The sequence below is a fragment of the Gorilla gorilla genome, chromosome 13 (assembly GCF_029281585.2).
Source record: "Gorilla gorilla gorilla isolate KB3781 chromosome 13, NHGRI_mGorGor1-v2.1_pri, whole genome shotgun sequence".
Lineage (NCBI taxonomy): Eukaryota > Metazoa > Chordata > Mammalia > Primates > Hominidae > Gorilla > Gorilla gorilla.
Genome location: NC_073237.2, coordinates 108,475,717 through 108,496,188, shown reverse-complemented (window position 1 = coordinate 108,496,188; position 20,472 = coordinate 108,475,717). Strand labels below are relative to the sequence as shown.

General features: G+C 37.4%; 1 protein-coding gene across 16 annotated transcripts in view; it reads left to right on the top strand.

Moving 5' to 3' along the window:
- PTBP3 (polypyrimidine tract binding protein 3) overlaps positions 1-20,472 on the top strand; it is a 114,723-nt gene that overhangs the window by 83,547 nt on the left and 10,704 nt on the right. For all 16 annotated transcript variants that reach the window (XR_008668363.2, XR_008668362.2, XR_008668361.2 and 13 more), the window contains 3 exons: positions 14,815-14,892; positions 17,454-17,593; positions 18,342-18,375. Coding sequence is in view for 13 of the 16 variants with exons in the window: in XM_031014576.3 (XP_030870436.1) it covers positions 14,815-14,892; positions 17,454-17,593; positions 18,342-18,375 (252 nt within the window). In the remaining 3 variants the exon portion in view is untranslated. The remainder of the gene's footprint in view (positions 1-14,814; positions 14,893-17,453; positions 17,594-18,341; positions 18,376-20,472) is intronic.

The window sequence follows — 20,472 nt, the reverse complement described above, 5'->3', positions numbered from 1 at the left end:
TTATGAGAGGAGGACATTTTTAAAATATGTTAATTTTGATTTCTGAATATAAAATATCAGAATGTTCGTATCCTTTCTCAGTAATGTTATTAGTAAATCCTTAGTCACTGCAAAATAATGTCTACATCCTGAAAAAATGATTCATCAGAGAGAACAATGCACTTTATATATTGTGTGAAAGTTTCTCTACTTTGCCTATCACTAATATTTGACACAGTTTCACTATTCACTTCTTTTTTCTTTTGGCTTCTGAAACACCACTCTCCTTACTTTCTTCCTACTTCACTGGCTGTTCTTTCTCTTTTAAAGGTTTCTCTTTACAGTTTCTAGGGCTGAGTCATAAGCACCATGTCCTTGCTTTTAGTGACATTTGTTATACCTATAGAAAAGCTTATAAAACACGTAAGTATATAAACAACCATGTGACTACCACCCAGGTTAAGAAATAAAATATTTATACATACTGAAGAAGCACCCCGTGTACCTTTCTTCATCACTTTTGTTCACTCTCCTTCCCTCAAGATAACCACAGTCCCAAATTTGATAATTATTTTCTTGCTTTTCTGTTTTTCTGTTGTTTTTTTACCACTCATTATATATCCCTAAATGCAACTTAAAAATTTTTTAAAGCATTCAATACTTTAAAGCATTAAAAAAATTTTAAAGCTGTATTTAGAACTTTACATAAATGGACTCATGCTGGTTTTCTTCTGAGACTTTATTTGCCCTGTATGTCTTTGGTGATTCATCCATTTTCATACATGTGGCTGTTGCTCATTCATTCTCAGTACGGTCAAGTCTGTAGTATCCCATTGGAAGAATAATATATCATGGTTTGTTTATCCATTTTATTGTTGATAAATAGTTTGGTTGTTTTAGTTTGATGCTACTATGAACATTCTTTCCTGCTGGACAAGAGTTTTCTCTAAGAAGTACATAGGAAAGGAATTGTTGGGTCATAGAGAACATATTTCTTCAGTTTCATTACATAATGCCAGTTTTCAAAGTGATTGCACCAGTTTATAACTGCATTGTGAGATTAAAATAATTTTTTTAAGCCATCTCCTACTGAAAGGAGTGAGGTTAAAAAAAATTTTAGTGTGTGGTAAATGGTATCTTAACATAGTTTTCACTTGCATTTTCCTAATTACTAATGAGGTTGGACATATTTTTATTATTCATCCTCATAAATTTTGTTTTATTTATTTATTTATTACACAAGTAAGTTCTTTAGTGGTGATTTCTGAGATTTCGGTGCACCCATCACCCAAGCAGTGTACACTGTACCCAATGTGTAGTCTTTTACCTCTCACCCCCATCCCTGTGCAATTCTTTTGTCTGTTTTTGTGTTTTATTTCTCCTTTTTTTCTTACTTAGTTGTAGGAATTCATTATGTATTCCAGATACTAGTCCATTGTTTGTTATATGGGTTGCAAATAGTTTCTCCCAGTTTTGGCTTGTTGATTTATTCTCTTAATGATACTTTTACGTTGTCAAGTTTGTTTCTTATTTCCTTTACATTTGTGCTTTTTTGTGTGTCTTATTTAAGAAATCCTTTGTGATATAAGGTCATAAATATATTTACTTATATTCTAAAGTTTATGGTGTTTTAGTAATAATTTAAACTTTGAAATTAAATTTTGTCTGAAATTAAGTTGCAAGAGTAGTACAAAGAACTTCTGTGTATCTGTTATTCAGATTGCCCTATTGTTAATATCATGCCATATTTACTTATCATCTGAGTATTTATGTGTATGTATGTATATACATATATAATATATACACTACCTATATTTGTGTATGCATGTGTGTGTATATTTATTTTCTCCCACCTCCAAACCACTTGAGTAAGTTGCAGATATGATGTCCCTTTATGTCTAAATTAATTATTGTGTATTTACTAAGAGCAAGGACATTCTTACTAAATACAGTTTAATTATCAAAGTTAGGAAATTAACATCTATACAGTCCTTTAATCCATAGACTTTTTGTTTTGAGATAGTCTTTCTCTGTCTTCGAGGCTAGAGTGCAGTGGCGTGATCATAGCTCATTGTAGCCTTGACCTTGGGCTCAAGCGATCCTCCTGCCTTAGCCTCCAAAGTAGCTAGACTGTAGGTGAACAACACTAAATCTGGCTTTTTTTTTTTTTTTTTGGTCTTTTTTTGTGGAGATGGAGTCTTGCTGTTTCAATCAGGCTAGTCTCAAACTCCTGGGCTCAAGTGATCCTCCCACCTCAGCCTCCCAAAGTGCCAGTTGTGAAAATAATGTCTTTTATGACAGAACGTTTTCTGGTAAAGATCCAAACAAGTATCGGGCTAATTTATTTGTCATGTCTCTTTCGAGTCATTTAATTCAGAACACTTCTTTATTCTGTGTCTTTCATAACTATTGTTATTTATTTATTTATTTATTTATTTATTTTTGAAACAGGGACTTAATCTGTTGCCCAGGCTGAAGTGCAGTGATGTGATCACAGCTAACTGCAACCTCAACCTCCAGGGCTCAAGTGATCCTTGTACCTCAGCCTCCTGGGTTCAAATGATCCTTGTACCTCAGCCTCCTGGGTGTCTGGGACTACAGTCACTCACCATCATACCCGGCTAATTTTTATTTTTACTTTCTTGTAGAGACAGAGTCTCACTGTGTTGCCCAGGTTGGACTGTTGGATTTTTGAAGAGTCTAGGGAGGATATTTTTTGTAGAATGTCTTTCAGTATAGATGTCTGGGTTTTCCTCATCATTGTATACATTTTTGAGCAGAAATACTGCAGAAATAATTTTGTGTCTTTCCTACTTCATTACATTAGGAGACACATGATGTTAATTTATCCTTTTTCTTGTGGTGTTAGCTTTGATCACTTATTAAAGTGGTCTTGCAGATTTCTTCCCTGTAATGTTACTATTCTTCCCTTTGTAATGAATTTACTGATTGAGATGATAAATACCCTGTTCTTACCACTTTTCACCTTTTCTTTTTCTTTTTCTTTTTTTTTTTTTTTTTTTTTTTTGAGACAGAGTCTCACTCTGTCGCCCAGGCTGGAGTGCAGTCGTGTGATCTCGGCTCACTGCTAGCTCTGCCTCCCGGGTTCACACCATTCTCCTGCCTCAACCTCCCGAGTAGCTGGTTGAGGCACCCGCCTCACGCCCGGCTAATTGTTTGTATTTTTAGTAGAGATGGACGTTCACCGTGTTAGCCAGGATGGTCTCAATCTCCTGACCTCGTGATCCACTCCCGCCTCAGCCTCCCAAAGTGCTGGGATTACAGGCGTGAGCCACTGCGCCCGGCCTACCTTTTATTTTTCACATCTGTTGCCAAAATTGTTACTGTGATGGTTTCCATGAGATAATTTGCTAATTCCATCATTTCTTCTACCTTTATTAGCTAGCATTTTATTATAAAGAATGTTTTTCTTGGCTGGGTGCTATGGTTTACATCTGTAATCTCTGCACTTTGGGAGGCCGAGGCGGGTGGATCAGTTGAGGTCGGGAGTTCAAGACCATCCTGGCCAACATGGTGAAACCCTGTCTCTACTAAAAATACAAAAATTAGCTAGGCGTAGTGGCACGTGCCTGTAGTCCCAGCTACTAGGGAGGCTGAGGCAGGAAAATTGCTTGAACCTGGGAGGCGGAGGCTGCAGTGAACCAAGATCCCGCTACTGTACTCCAGTCTGGGCGACAGAGCAAGACTCCATCTCAAAAAAAAAAAAAATGTTTTTCTTGACTGAGCACAGTGGCTCACACCTGTAATCCCAGCACTTTGAGAGGATGAGGTTTCTTATCATCACTTTCATTCATTTATTTCATGTCAGTAAGGACTCATAGATTCTTATTTTATTCTACAGGGTATAATTTCCTACTTTTGTTTTTCATTTTATGTTCAAATTGCCCCTGATTTGGCCAGTAGGAGCCCGTTCACACTGGCTCTGTGGCCTTTTGACATGCCACCATCATAATTGGAGCACTCCCTTTCTTTCTGGCACTAGATATTCCAGATCTTCTTTACCCAACCTGGCACTGGAATCAGCCATTTCTTCAATGAGCCCTGGTTTCTTTTAAGGGAAAATGGTATTTAAAAATCAATACCTAAACATTAGATGTGCTCATTGACAATAGGGCATGACTAAATGGACATGACTAGGACATGTGTCTATGTTTGCTTCATAAATATATGTTTCTGTGTGTGTGTGTGTATTTTAAAAAACAAATTTTAACTGAAAATCCTGATTCCAATCCAGCACCCTTTACATATTGGTAACTCTTCAAGAATAAGAAATGTGATTCCTGTTAGCCTCAACATGTTTACTTATTTGCTCAATCTTAGATTACACAGAAGTGGTTTCAGAATTGCAAACACATACTACTAACTTTAGTTTTTGTTTGTTTGTGTTTTTGAGGCAGTCTCGCTCTGCCCAGGCTGGAGTGCAGTGGTACAATCTGGGCTTGCTGCAACCTTTGCCTCCTGGGTTCAAGCAGTTCTCATGCCTCAGCCTCCTGAGTAGCTGGGACTACAGATGTGCACCACCACACCCGGCTAATTTTTTCGTATTTTTTGTAGAGACAGGGTTTTGCCATGTTGGCCAGGCTGGTCTTGAACTCCTGACCTCAAGTGATCTGCCCGCCTCGGCCTCCCAAAGTGCTGGGATTACAGGTATGAGCCACTGTGCCCGGCCGAGCTTAGTACTTACAAGACTTGTTTTCCTGGGCATTGCTACATTGGTCTAGTTGTCTCCTTTTGTCATTACCAGAAGTTTGAATCTCTGCTAAAGTCTTTTTTATCTTACTCTTCTTCAAGACTATCTTGGCAATTCTTGACCATTTGTATTTCTTAAGCATTTTAAGATCAGCTTGTTGAGTTCCAAAAAAAAAAAAAGCAGCAGCAGTAGCTATTGGGGTTTTGATTGGGATTACATTGAATTTACAAATGAGTTGAAGATAATTGACATCATTACAATAGAATCTTCCAGTCTTTGAACATTGTGCATCTGTCCATTCATTTGGACTTTTTTTATTTTTTTATTTTTTGAGACAGGGTTTTGCTCAGTCGCCTGGGCTGAAGTGCAGTGGTGCAATCATGGTTCCCTGCAGCCTCGACCTCCAGGCTCAGGCAATCCTCCCACCTCAGCCTCCTGAGTAGCCAGGACCACAGGCACACATCACCATGCTCTGCTAATTAAAAAAAAATTTTTTTGTAGAGGTAGGGTCCCTCTGTATTACCTAGATTGGTCTAAAACTCCTGGTCTCAAGTGATCCTCCAAACTCTGCTTCCCAAAGCACTAGGATTACCAGCGTGAGCCATTGCAGCCTGGTTGTTTGTTCATGTCTCTCAGTAAAGTTGGGTGACTTTTCTCCTTAAAGATTTGCATGTTTTTTGTTGCACTTATTCCTGAGAACTTTTTTTTTTTTTTTTTTGAGACAGAGTCTCACTCTGTTGCCCAGGCTGGAGTGCAGTGTCATGATCTCGGCTCACTATAACCTCTGCCTCCCAGGTCCAAGCAATTCTCTTGCCTCAGCCTCCCGAAGCTGGGACTACAGGCGCATGCCACCATGGTTTTTGTATTTTTAGTAGAGATGGGGTTTCACCGTCTTAGCTAGGATGGTCTTGATATCCTGACCTCGTGATCCACCTGTCTCGGCCTCCCAAAGTGTTGGGATTACAGGTGTGAGCCACTGTGCCCTGCTATTCCTGAGAACTTCTTACTTTTACTTTTATTTTACATGGCATAGTGTGGTGTCTAAGAACCATACTTTTTGTATTCTGATTCTGGACCTATTATTTATGAGCTGTGTAATCTTGGGCAAGTTACTTAACTACTCTGCATTTCTCTTTCTGTCTATGTGTAATGTGTAACAGTTCTTAACTGGTAGGGTTGTGAAGATTAAATGTGCTCGTGTACATGAAGAGTTTAAAATGATACCTAACATAAGCCCAATGTAAGTTTGAAGTATCATTATTGTTTTGTTTTCTAACTGTTGGTAATACAGAAGTACAACATTATTATCTCTTGATTTCATAACTCAGAAACCCTGATAAAGTCTTATGAATTCCAGTAATTTGCCCATGGATTCTTTTTACATTTCAGTACACATAGTCATATCATCTACAGATAATGTCAGTTTATATCCTTTCTTCTAATCCCTGGGGCTTTTTTTATTTTTTGAGACAGAGTCTCGATCTGTTGCCCAGGTTGGAGTGCAGTTGCACAATCTTGGCTCACTGCAACCTCTGCCTCCCGGGTTCAAGCAATTCTCATGCCTCAGCCTCCTGAGTAGCTGGGATTACAGGTGCCTGCCACCACGTCTAGCTAATTTTTTGAATTTTTAGTAGAGATGGGGTTTCACCATGTTGGCCAGGCTGGTCTCAAATGCCTCACCTCAAGTGATCCACCCACCTTGGCCCCGCAAAATACTGGTATTACAGACGTGAGCCGCCTCGCCTGGCCTAATCCCTGGGACTTTAATTCTTTTTCTTGCTTAAGTAAGATAGACCAAACTTCTAAAATTAATATAGAAATGGGAAAAGAAAGCATTTAGAGTAGAGCTGCTGAAAACTGGTTTTTTTGTTTTTTTTTTTAAGCTGTAAGACTTAATATAGAGCTGCAGTAATCAAGCCAGTTTGGTAATGTCAGAAGGACAGATACATAGATTAATGGAGCATATTAGAGAGGCTAGAAATAGATCCACAGATGTGGTCAATTGATTTTCAACAAAGTTGCCAATCTAATCCACTAGGGAAAGGGAAAGTCTTTCAACAAGTCGGTTTTGTATAAGTGGATATTGGTATTGGGGATAAAAAATATTAACCATTATCCTGTGGCATACTGACAAATTAAATTGAAATGGATCTTAGTCCTGTATGTAAAATTTGTTGCGTGGAACTGTAGTTCCAGCTATTCAGGAGGCCGAGGTTGAAGGATCACTTGAGCCCAGGAGTTCTGGGCTATAGTGCTCCGTGCTGATCAGATGTCTACACTTAAGTTCGGCATCAATATCGTGATTTCCCAGGAGAGGAGGTCCACAAGGTTGCCTAAGGAAGGATGAACTGGTCCAGGTCAGAAACAGAGGAGGTCAAAACTCCCATGTAGATCAGTAGTGGTAATGTGCCTGTGAATAGCCACTGCACTCCAGCCTGGGCAACATAGCAAGACCCTGTCTCTTAAAAACAAATATACTTATAAAATTTCCAGAAGAAGACATAGGAGAAAATCTTTGTAACCTGGAGATATGCAAAGTTCATTAGACCACAGAAAGCACAAACCATAAAAGGAAATAATTTACATATTGTACATCATAATTTTAGTGCTCCGCTGCTTGAAGGATAAAACCAAAAGGCAAACATTACTCACTCCAAGTTGGCAAAACCTCTGGCTCCTACCTAGCCTGGTGATTTGCGAAATTTAAAAATGTTGCTGGGTGCAGTGGCCAGCACACCTGTGGTTCCTGTTACATGGGAGGCTGAGGCAGGAGGATTGAGCTCAGGCTTGAGTGTGCTCTAATCAAGCCTGTGAATAGCTGCTGTACTCCATTTCAGGCAACACAGTCAGACCCCATCTCTAAAAAATATATAAATAAATTAATTAAAATGTGATTTAATGTTAGGTGTTAATTAAACACAAATGTTCATAGCAGTTTTATTTATAATAGCCAAAATCTAGAAGTATTCTACTAACAGTTGAATAGATAAAAGTGGTCCTTCTATGCAATCAAGTACTATTCAGCAATAAAAAGGAATAAAGTAGTGATAAAGGCAAAGGGATTATGCTGAACAAGAGAAGCCAGACAGAAGGGAACACCTATTGTATAATTCTGTTTGTATATATTTCTATAAAATGCAAACTAATCTATAGTGTGAGAAAGATCAGTGGTTGCCTGAGGACAAGGTTTGGAGAGAGATAGATTGCAGAGGGACATGAAAAAATTTTCAGGAATGATGGGAATATTTGTTATCTTGATTGTGATGATAATTTCACATGCTTTAAACATACAGTCATGCGTTGCTTAACCGCAGGGATACGTTCTGAGAAACGTGTCATTAGGTGGTTTTGTTGTGTACTTAAACAAACATAGATGTTATAGCCTACTAAACACCTAGACTGTATGGCATGTTACCATAATGTATACTATCGGCAGCTATAACATATGGTATTTGTGTATCTAAACATAGAAAGGGTACAGTAAAAATACAGTATAAAAGATAAAAATGGTACACCTGTATAGGGCACTTCCTATGAGTAGAGGTTGCAGGACTGGAAGTAATATTTTTATTTCCTTAATAATAAATTAGCCTTAGCTTGCCCGGGCATGGTGGCTCACACCTGTAATCCCAGCACTTTGGGAGGCCAAGGCAGGTGGATCACTTGAGGTCCAGAGTTTGAGACCAGCCTGGCCAACATTATGAAACCCCATCTGTACTAAAAATACAAAAATTAGCTGGGCGTGGTGTAGGGCTTCTGTAATTCCAGCTACTCAGGAGGCTGAGGCAGGAGAATTGCTTGAACCCGGGAGGCGGAGTCTGCAGTGAGCCCAGATTGTGCCACTGCACTCCAGCCTGGGCGACAAAGTGAGACTCTGTTTAAAAAAATAATAATAAAATAAAAAACAAACAAATAAATAAAATAACCTTAGCTTACTACAACTTTCTAACTTCATAAACTCTTTATTTTTAACTTTTGACTCTTTCATAATAATACTTACCTTGAAACACAAGCACATTGTGTAGAAAATATTTTTGTTTACAAGCTGTACAAAAATATTTTTTCTTCGTAGCCTTATTCTGTAAACTTTTTTCTATTAAACTTTTTTCAACTTTTAGGTTTTTGTTAAAAACTAAGACACATACACACGTTAGCCTAGGCCTACACAAGGTCAGGATTGTCAGTATCACTGTCTTCTACTTCTACATCTTGTCCCACTGGAAGGTCTTCAGGGACAGTAAACATACATGAAGCTGTCATCTCCTATAATGACAATACTTTCTTATGGAATACCTCCTGAAGGACCTGCTTGAAGCTGTTTTACGGTTAAGTTTTAAGAAAAGAAAAAAACAAGTAGGAGTACACTCTAAAATAACAATAAAAAGTATAGTATAGTATATACTATATAATAAAAGTATAGTATGTATATAAACCAATAACATAATTCTTTATTAAGTATTATATACTGTACACAATTTTATTTTCTGTACTTTATATTATTGAGTTTTATTCCAGCATCACTACAAACATATGAGGAATATGTTGCACTACAGTGTTAAAATGGCTATAACATTACTGGGCAATAGGAATTTTTCAGTTCCATTATAATCATATGGGACCACCATTGTATATGTGGATCATTGACCGCTCCGCTGCACATGACAGTATATCAAAACTCATCACATTGTACATAGATAGATATACATAATATAGTACATACGCATGTATATATGTACATTGTATTGTATATAAGTTAGAAAATAAATTAAGTCAAATCATTTTACTCTAATGCTGACTACCCTCCAAAGGTTCCTGTTTCTTTTGGAGTGGATGCCCCCATCTTTACATTGGATTACAAGGCCCTATACCATCTTTTTTCTTTTTGACAAATCTTTTTTTGTGCTCCCCTACTTCATCCTTCTACCCCTCAATACTGAAATCCCTATTGTTTGTCAAACATATTAGGTGTGTTCCAACCTCCAGATCGTTCCACTTGTTATTTCTTCTGCCTGGAGTACTTTTCTCCCAGGTACACTGAGAGAGATTTTTCTCATCTGCCTTCTTTGACCTGTCTTGACAAGGTCTTCCTCAGAACTCTCCTGATCGATCCTTCCTTCCCTCCCTCCCTCCCTCCCTCCCTTCCTCCCTTCCTCCCTTCCTTCCTTCCTTCCTTCCTTCCTTCCTTCCTTCCTTCCTTCCTTCCTTCCTTTTCTTCTTCCTCCTCTCCCTTCCCCTCCCTCTCTTCTTTTCTTTTCTTTTTTCCTCTCTCTTTTCTTTCTTTCAACAGATCTCTCTCACCCTGTTACCCAGGCTGGAGTGCAGTGGTGCAACCGTGCCTCACTGCAGCCTGGAACTCCTGGGCTCAAGCAGTCCTTCCACCTCAGCCTCCTGAGTAGCTGGGAATACAGGCAGATACCACCATGCCTGGCTAATTTCAAAGTTTTTATAGAGAGGCGGGATCTTACTATGTTTTCCAGGCTTCTCTTGAGCTCTTGGCCTGAAGTGACCCACCCACCTTGGCCTCCTAAAGTGCTGAGATTCTAGGTGTGAGTCACTATGCCCAGCCTGTTTTTTTCCATAGTAATTGTCACCTTACATGCCATACAATTAACTTATTGCATATTCTGTGTATTGTTTATTCTGTTTTTAATCTCTCAAACTTCACCAGGGCAGACTTGGGGAGTAGGATGCCTATTCAGTTTACTAATATTTCCTAATTCTGGAAGCAAAATAACCATGCAAACAATATTTGCTGAATAAATGTTTATTATTCTGTTTTTTCCACTACTGGTTTGAAGTTTAGCACTGCTTCTGTTTTTATCTAGATTTTTAACTTTCAAACATTTTACCAAAATCTAATGTTAATTAATAGCTGTACCTTTTCTTACATAATAGAAGAAATTAGGACACTTGGACTCCTTTTGCCTCCTCCTTACCTGTGATGTTATTATATTTTTATGTTATTTGACTTTAGTCTTGGCAATTTGTTATTATTGTTTTGTACAATCAGTGATTAAACCATATATAACTCTTTAGGCTTTTCATTCCTTCTTGCAACTCAGACATGCCATCTGAAAACACTTATATTCTGCCTGAAGGATCCTTTTTAGTATTTCACTTAGGAAAGGTCTATGGTAACATATTTGAAGTTTTTATTTGCCCCAAAATATCTTTCTTTCTTTTTTTTTTTTTTTATCAATTTTAAGAGTTATTTTTGCTGAGTATAAAGTTCTAGGTTGACAGGTATTTTTTCTTTCAGCGTATTAAAGATACCATTCTGTGGTATTCTGATGTCCATTGTTGCTCTTAGAAAGTCAGTTGTCAAGCTAACTGCTGCTCTGTTTTTTCTGGCTGTTCTTTAGGGATTTTCCTTTTTGGTGTCCTTTTTCTTTTGTGTGCTTTCAGTATGATGTATTCATTTAAGGATTTATTTTTATTCTAATTGGAGCTCATTGGGCTTCTTGAGTCAGTGGATTGTTTGTTATTTTTAGTGGTTCTAGAAATTATCCTTTCATGTATTCCCCCTTAACACTATTTCTCTCCTGCCTTTCTGGAACTTTGATTAGACATGTTATACCCCCATACTGTCCTCAGTGTGTAAAACTTACTTTTCTTTCTGAGCTGCATTTGGAATAATTCTTAGGACCTAACTTTCAGTTCACTGATGACGCTCTTCAGCTTGGTTTAATTGGTGTTAAATCTGTCCTATAATTTTAGATCTTAGCAATTGTGGCTTTCATTTCTAGAAATTTTATTTGGTTCATTTTTAAAAAGTGTCTCCTGTACTACAGATTTTTTTTGTATGTCTTTTTTCAAACATACTATTTAAATCTTCATCTGCTTAATTTAGTATCTCAGATTTTTTGCAATTTTCTTTCTGCTTAGATATTTCTGACTTTTTGGGTTTTTTTGTGGGGGAGGGTGGGGATGAGTTATTCACTTTACTTGGAGAATTAATTATGATTGTCCTTTGAGGCTCAGGATTAAGGTGTTTGTTCCTCCAGAGAGAGTTTGCTTGCCTGCAGCATTAAAGGCTCTACATTCAGGATCATTTCAACCTAAATTCATAGCTTGATTTTCCTTTGGACTTCCAAGAAATGTAAATTTGGGCTGTAAATTTTTGTGAAAGCTTCCTTTTGGTTAGAACTTTTCAGGGGACTTTTCTCCCTTCTCTGCTGGTCACAAAGCAAACCTTCCTTGTAGTCTTTTGAAGATGGGAGGAATAGTAGATAGGGTAGGTTATTTTCAGCTTATATTAATAAGTTAATGCAGTGAGAGTATCCTGTTGACTTTTCACCGTGGGCTAACCCTGGGATTTGCTTCTGGCCTGCTACCCCATGAGCTGATCAAACCAAAGCTCAGTGGCACAGGGTTAGAGTTTGGGCCTAGTTACTCCTTATAATCTCGGCAACTTTTAGGTTTTTTAAAGAAAGTCTTTATACTTGTTCATTGAGCGTTTTTCTGCAGTAAGGTTAGTTTATGTTAATTATTCTCCAATTTAGACATTAAGCTTGTTTCTTTAGGATCTTGCTATTTCAAATAACACTGTGATAAACTGATTTCATAGGTTAAAATGTTATCTTATGTATTAATTCGTATTGCCTTGGTTGCTATCATGGTGGTACATTTTCCAAATGTGAAGAATCCGTTCTTATTCGGATCTGAAACATTTTTCTTAAAGGTTTGTGTAATTGCCTCATTCTGAAATGAAGATATGAATCCACTGTCTAACAGGTTACTTTGCTATATGATGTTTCTGTTTCTGCTCATTTAGGGAGTGTGGATTATATAGACACTTGAAAAATGTGTATTTTGTCAAATTTTAGCAAATGTTCTTATTAATCTTATTTTACATGGAAACAGTTATTCAAATTTGGTCTTGATAATTGTTTGCCAGTCATTTTATGTATTTCTATTTAATGTTCTATGATAGTTATCTCAAAATCTTTCCTCATTTCTCTCAAATCTACTGCTTGCTAGAGCTCTCTCTGCTCACCCCTTCTGTAGCCATCTGTGTTAGCCACTTTGCTGTCGTTTACAACTACTCCCCCTCATCAGTGGTTGATAGAAATTAATGTTTATTTCTCTCCCATGCCTCGGCAGCTGTGAATAAGCTCTTGCAGCCATCCTCCACTTGTCTTTTTTATCTAGGGCCCACGCTAAAGATCCACTCCTTTTTGAGACATGGCATTCTTGGGGCAGAGAGTCAAGAATAAGGGAGCAGCTATAAACCCTTAATGCCATTTAAAGGCTCTGTGTAGAAGTAACATGTGTCATTTCCACCAGTATTCTTTGGGAAAAACATGACATGATCAAGCCCAGTGTGAACTGCATGGAAATATGTGCTCTTCCACCTAAAGGCATTGCAAGTCATGTTTGGCCAGTTACATAGAAGGGGGCAAGTGAATATTTGGCAACAATAATACAATGTCCACCGTATCTCTCCTTATTGTTTAACTTTGTTTTTAGCCTTTCTAGTGTAGATGTTCATAATTGCTTGTGTCTATCTTGAGGCCTCTTTGTGAAGTCTTCCTTTGCACCTTTAAATACAGTCTTTTCTGTTGTAAAAATGAATCATTTTACCTATGATCTTGAGCTTGCTTGTGTGTAAGTTTAGCAAAGACAAAATCTTATCTGCTTTGTTCAGACTCCTCACTAGAATGCTTAGCTCATGATATGCTCTCAACATGTATTTGTTAAATGGATTTCACTCTCCCTTCTTACTTCATCAGTTATTCTGTCAGTTACTCTCATTTTTTGAATCTCAGTGTCAATTCTCTGTGCTAATTCTATCCCTGCAGTCTCTTGTGACTGTATTTTCTTGAATTACTATAATTAGTTACATATTTAATAAATTATATTAAATAATTCTTTTTAATGAAGAAAATAAAATTATATGAGTTTTTAACTCCTGGAAAATAGAGCCTACATACTTGTGGCTATAAATACAGTCATCTCCCTATGATTGAAAAAGCAAACTCCCCCCCTTTGAGGTTTGCAGTCCAACCTCTCACTATTTCTGTAATACTGTTGTTTTACCTTTTTCATTTCTCATTCTCTGTGCCCTATATTGAAGGTCCTCCCCATCCCCCTTTTGAAACTATTCCTCTAGATTCTGAGGTACTATAATTCCTTGTTTTTTTCCTGTTTCTGGGCTAGTCTCTTCCTCTTTTCTGTAGGATATTCCCTTTCCTTCTATTGCTTAAGTGTACCTATACCCCCAGGCTGTATCTTTAGCCTTCTTCATTTCTTGTCTTGTGCTCTTTTTAAGTGGAGCTCTCATTTGTATGGCTTTCACATTTATTTCTACACAGGTAATTCACAAAATTATGTGTTTACTTACAATAATCTGAGTTTGCTCCCTTATTTCCACTTTTGGCCATTTCTATTTGAATATCTCATCATCATCTTAAATTTGATGTTCCCCCAAACCAAATTAATCATTTGTCTGCTAAAACTGACTCTCCATTGGAACTAACTCCCGTTTTTGTTGATGATATACAGTCAACAGGCTTCTTAAAGGAAAGAGAAGACCAGCATTTGTTTAGCATTTAGTACACACTAAGTACTATACTTCTTCAATTACATAATATCTGGCTCAGGTTTTACCTCCAGTGAAAACTTCTCTGACCAGTCACAGTGAATCCTCTGTGATCACTTCTTATTCCAGTTGTAATATATTTGAATTTGTACCTTTCGACCCTCATCATGAATCTCCTGTAATTCGTACTTTTAGTTTGTAAGCCTCTCAAAGGCAAGGATTTTAACTCATTTTTTTTTAAATCAGCATAGTTACCCCACAGATACAGATTTCATAACATTTAGTAAGTAACTGATTTTTCATTATGAAATATTGCTCTAAATAAGAGAAAGAATCTCAGGCTAGTCCAAAACTAAATCATAGCTAAACTGTACTCTTGGTCCTTGAACCCAATTGAAAGGGGTTAGCCTTTGGAAGTGGCAGAGGCTCTTTTTATACGTTAAAGATCACTTGTTGAACAGATCTTTACTCCGTAACAGAATCTCTTTGTTAGTAATATACTTTCATAGAGCCATTTTATATTGCTTTGATAACGATATTTATAGAAGGTAGTGTGTTTACTTTAGCTTCTCTTTCCCATTAGGTGCACCAGGTATAATTTCTTCACCATATGCAGGGGCTGCTGGATTTGCCCCAGCCATTGGATTTCCTCAAGCTACAGGTGATTCTTTTAAGTTGGATTTGAAATGACTTTTAATGAAGTTGTATATTTTCTAGGAACTTACCAAGATGAAGAATGTTATCATATTTGAAGAATTTACCGTAAAGCATTATGCATATCAGCTGTAGAAGTGTAGTGATTTGTATGATATATAGCTTCCTTGTTATTTACAAATTATTCTCTCTGGTCCTATTTTTAATTCCAGTAATCAGTATGTGTTCTGCATCATTTATGTTTGCTTTTGGCACAAATAACTATAGGCTAACTACATTAAATAACCTTAGATTTGCCTTTCCAGTTGTTATATAAAATGTATAAGCTGCTCTGTCTTTACTGATAAACTTATCAATTATGTGTTGAACAGACCTGTCTTATCTCTGGGCCTTCAATGCCTTTGACAGTACTCAACAAATAATATGCAGTCATACTATACATTCACTATTCATCTTTGGAAAACCTTTTGTCATTAATGGGTTTTGAAGATTACGATAGAGGGGTATGCATGCTGTTTATTTCAGGGGATGTATATTTTGTCTCTTTAGCTAATGGAGGTAATTAAGAGATAGGAGTTGATTAATACTTTGATAATGATTCCCATTATTTTCAAAATAGTAAACAAAATGAATTTGATTATAATTTAAGGAAAAGAGAAAATATTACTTTATGGTTTTATCTCTGGTGTCTAAAGAAAACACTGAGGTTGGTGATTAGGGGAATGACAGAGTGGTAAGCCTACTCCACATATTTCCAACTTAAACTGATTCATGACTGTAACTACATTTTAAATTGCAACATAGCTGCTTTCTGGCAGTAATCTTTATATTCTAACCTTTGAATTCTGGGAATTTTAACTACTCTCTCTCTCTCTCTCTCTTTTTTGTTGTTGTTGTTGTGAGACAGATAGCTCACTCTGTTGCCCAGGCTGGAATGCAGTGGTGCAATCTTGGCTTACTGCAACCTCCACTTCCTGGGTTCAAATGATTCTCATGCCTCAGCCTTCTGAGTAGCTGGGACTAGAAGTGCATGTCACCACGCCCAGCTAATTTTTGTATTTTTAGTAGAGGTGGGGTTTCGCCATGTTGGCTAGGCTGGTCTCAAACTCCTGGCCTCTAGTGATTAGCCTGCCTCAGCCTCCCAAAGTGCTGGGATTAAAGGGTGAGCCACTGCACCTGGCCAATAACTACTCTCTTTTTGATGGAGAGGATGGAGTTAACAGAAAGAGTGATATGAAGGTTGAGGTTTTAAATTTTACCATCTTGGTGGTTTTTAGTATATCAACATATGTTTAATTAAGTGAATATTCTACCTATTATGTTAAAAACATAGTTTTATTTATTTGAAGCTCCTCAAGGTTTAACAGTTGGTGGACATTTTGATATATTTTCCCTCATTTTGGATATTTCTTTTAGATATACTCTATATATAAATATTAATTAATAATAAGAAAGATGAAAAGTGAATAAAAGAGGGCTTCTGACTTGATAAGACTTTTAAGCTGATAGAAGATACACACACACACACACACACACACCCTACAGTGTAGCTCAACTGTGCTCTTAGCTCATGAATAACAGACATACAAACAGCAAAAGTTATGCAAAAGTCAGGGTTGGACTGGAGGGGCATGGGAATATGTCATGTGAAGGCTATTGATTTCGTGCAGTAGTATTCAGCCTGAGAATGTGGTCTGCACAGTTTTAAAATTCAGCAGTATGGATGATGGTAGTTATGACCTTAGATTATCAAGCAGAATAGGCTGAATGTAAAATATATTATAATTTAATTACATGATTTGTGGTGAAGTGGTCAGACTGTTTATTTTAAAGAGTCATTAAATTAAGGAATTGGTTCATTTTGCATAAACTAGAGGTTTTACCTTAGACAGGTTTTAAGCTGAGAACACAAAATAGTGGGAAAGTGTGCTGTTTTAAGTATAGTGTCAGTATTCTGGTGTTACTGAGCTTTCAGGATTTCCATAGTACCTAGAGAAGTAGAGAGCTCAGAACATTTCTGCTACAAAAGAATATTGAATTCTGTAAATATCTATTTTGGTCAGAATAATATTTAATATAGCATTTTATACAGTCACAAAATGTTTTTCCCATATAAAATGTCATATAGCACTACCTAGCATGCATGTTTTTGACTTCTGCTGAAGGACTTTAAAAAAATACATATCTGATTTTATGGTAGAAGTCAGTATGAAAAGCATATACACTTGATAGAAGGGTGTTAGGATATATCTATTGTAAGAAACAGAGGGAGTGTTTGTAGTTGATAGACCCTCTGAAAAGCCCAATAGCATTAGGCCCAGTGAGTTCAGTTACTCTGCAGAGTACTGTGTGGATAATAGAGCACTAAGTATAGTAATGTCAATAGATGAGGAGCTCAGCTTGCAGACAGACTCTGTAGGGCAGAAAACTGGCCTTCAGTATCTTTATGGTAGCCTTGACACATTTTCTTTCTGTATTTTTCCTTTCCTCTTTATTTACTTAAATTGTATCAAGTGTTACAGTTCTTCAAATAATTAGAATATGAAATGCTTTTGGTATTTTTAAAAGGTCTATCAGTTCCAGCTGTTCCTGGAGCTCTTGGTCCTCTCACAATCACCTCCTCTGCTGTCACTGGAAGGATGGCCATTCCTGGGGCTAGTGGTATACCAGGAAATTCTGTTCTACTCGTCACAAATCTCAATCCTGATGTGAGTTGAAAAGTATTATATGTAAATAGTCTTTCAGGAGAAGGTATAGTAGCACTTTTTTCTTTCTTTCTTTCTTTCTTTCTTTTTTTTTCTTTTTTTTTCTTTTCTTTTCTTTTCCTCTCCTCTCCTCTCCCCTCCCCTCCCCTCCCCTCCCCTCCCCTCCTCTCCCCTCCCCTCCCCTCCCCTCCCCTCCCCTCCCCTCCCCTCCCCTCCCCTCCCCTCCCCTCCCCTCCCCTCCCCTCTCCTCTTTTCTTTTCAGAAAGGATTTTACTCTGTTACTCAGGCTTCAGTGTGGTGCTGCATTCACTCACTGTGGCCTCTGCTTCCTGGGCTCAAGTGATCCTCCCACCTCAGGCTCTCAGGTAGCTAGGACTACAGGTGCCCACTACCACGCCTGGCTAATTTTTTTTTTTTAATTCTTTTGTAGAAACAGGAACTTGCTATGTTGCCCAGGCTGGTCTCAAGCTCCTGGGCTCAAGCGACACACACCTCAGCCTGCCAAAGTGCTGGGATTACAGGTGTGAGCCACCATGCCTAGCCATGGTAGCTTCTGATCCAGGGTTGTATTCAAATTAAAATGCTTAAGTTTGTTTTAAGAACTTCTATTAAAATTCATCACTAGTATATACAGAAGAAGCATATAAAACCATGCTTTAAAATAAAATCAACTGCCATTACAGTATAAATAAACTTATTTTCAATTTTTACTTAAATTGTCAGACACTTAACTTTGTGTTACCCTTTACAGCTTATCACACCACATGGGCTTTTTATCCTATTTGGTAAGTTCATTTTTGCTATTTTAATATTGTCTACAGGTATGAGTTGAGCACATTTCACTTTTTTAGTAATATGTATTGATTACTTCTGTGTGCCAAGTATTGTGCTGACACTGAGGATAAAACAGTGAATAAGACTTAGTAAATAATTACAATGATGATTTATAGTATGGGAAATATAGGTTTTGTAAAGGGAGTGTAACGCAGGGAGACCTAACCTAGCAGAGGGACTCAATAGAAATGATAGTTAAGCTGACTTGTTAAACATGAGTAAGAATCAGCCAGGCAGAAAGGGAGGGCAATGTCTTCACAGGGGAGGGGAGAGGGGAGAGATGGGTCCTGGTGCATGGAAGTGAAGGAAGCCCAGTGGTGAGCCTAGGCAAGCATAATGGAGACCTGGTGAAGGTGGACAGCTGCGTAGGGTCAAAATCGTGAAGAGCTGTTAAAAGCTTTGTTAAGGAATTTGGTTTTTACCTAAGAACAATCGGAAGCCATTGAATAATTTTAAGGCAAGAGAGTGGTATAATGCGATTCAGGTTTTAAAAATAGTCTCCAAACTTTCGAACAGCATAGAAGTATGAGAACAATGAAATAAGCAATATTTACTATTTTAAAGATTTTTATTAATGACAGTTTATTTTTCCATAAAACATGATTAACATCTAATGAGCAGTATGATTAATATGCTTTGATATTACTAAAAATCCTTGTTTTCATTTTGATTCAGTAATCCAAGGGTAGATTATTTCACTACTTGATTTTAATGGTTGTCATAGCTGAAGAAGATAAATCATAAATATATATAATCTAAATGCAGGGGTTTCATTGTTGCTGTACTTCAATAATTGTTTCATTATTTTTTTCATGTAATCCACCAATTTTTGTCATGTTTTATCTATAAAAGTTAGATTTTTTTCCCCTTAAATCAGTGGATCTTGAAAACTGTTGTATTTGAATATGTCTAACAAATAGAGTTAAAACTCACTGATAGGCTTCATTTGTAAGATTTTTAAAATAAGATAGAAAACTGTTTCCAAATTTTTTGAATGTGATAGTTTTAGAGACAGGGTCTCACTGTTTCCCAGGCTGGAGTGCAGTGGTGTGATCATAGCTCACTGTAGTCTCAAACTCTTGGGCTCAAGCAGTCGTCTTCCCTCAGCCTTCCAAGTAGCTGGGATTATAAGTGCAAGCCACAACACCAGGCTGATAGGTTTTTTTTAATGGAATTTTTTCAGATGTAATTTACAACCATACAGTTTACCTGCTTTGGGTTTACAACTCAAGATTTTTGTAAATTCACAGTTGTGTGGCCATCACCACAGTCCAGTTTTAGAAAATTTTCAACGCCCGAGAGAAATTCCTCATGCTCATATGCAGTCACTATAAAAGTTTTTATTAATGATTGATGCATGTAATTTTCAGTAATAAAATCAAGTATTAATAATACATTTTAATGACTCTTTTCTAGCCAAAGCATGTTTCATACCAAAAGTAGTTAATTTCTCACTCATTTAAAAAACGGCTGGGTGCAGCAGCTCATGCCTGTAATCCCAACACTTTGGGAGGCCAAGGCAGGAGGATCAGATTGTTTGAGACCAACCTGGGCCAGATAGTAAGACCCCATCTCTACAAAAAATAAACACCCACATTTTGCAAAACAAATTGTATATGTTTAGTTTTTAAAGAATAGTTACATCACCATCGTGTTATTTCTGAGAAAGGTAGCAAATTCGGAATACTTGTCTCCATTTTAAATTTTTAAAGTGCCATTAGTATGATAATGATGTAACTATTGAAAGTTTTTTTTTTTTTTTTTTTCGAGACAGGGTCTTATTCTGTTGCCCAGGCTGGGGTGCAGTGGCACAATCTTGGCTCACTGCAACCTCTACCTCCCAGGTTCAAGCAATTTTCCCACCTTAGCCTCCCAAGTAGCTGGGACTACAGGTGTGCGCCACCAGGCCTGACTAATTTTTGTATTTTTTGGTAGAGACGGGGTTTCCCCATGTTGGCCAGGCTGGTCTCGAATTCCTGACCTCAAGTGATCCACCCACCTCGGCCTCCCAAAGTGCTGGGATTATAGGTGTGAGCCACTGTGCTCTG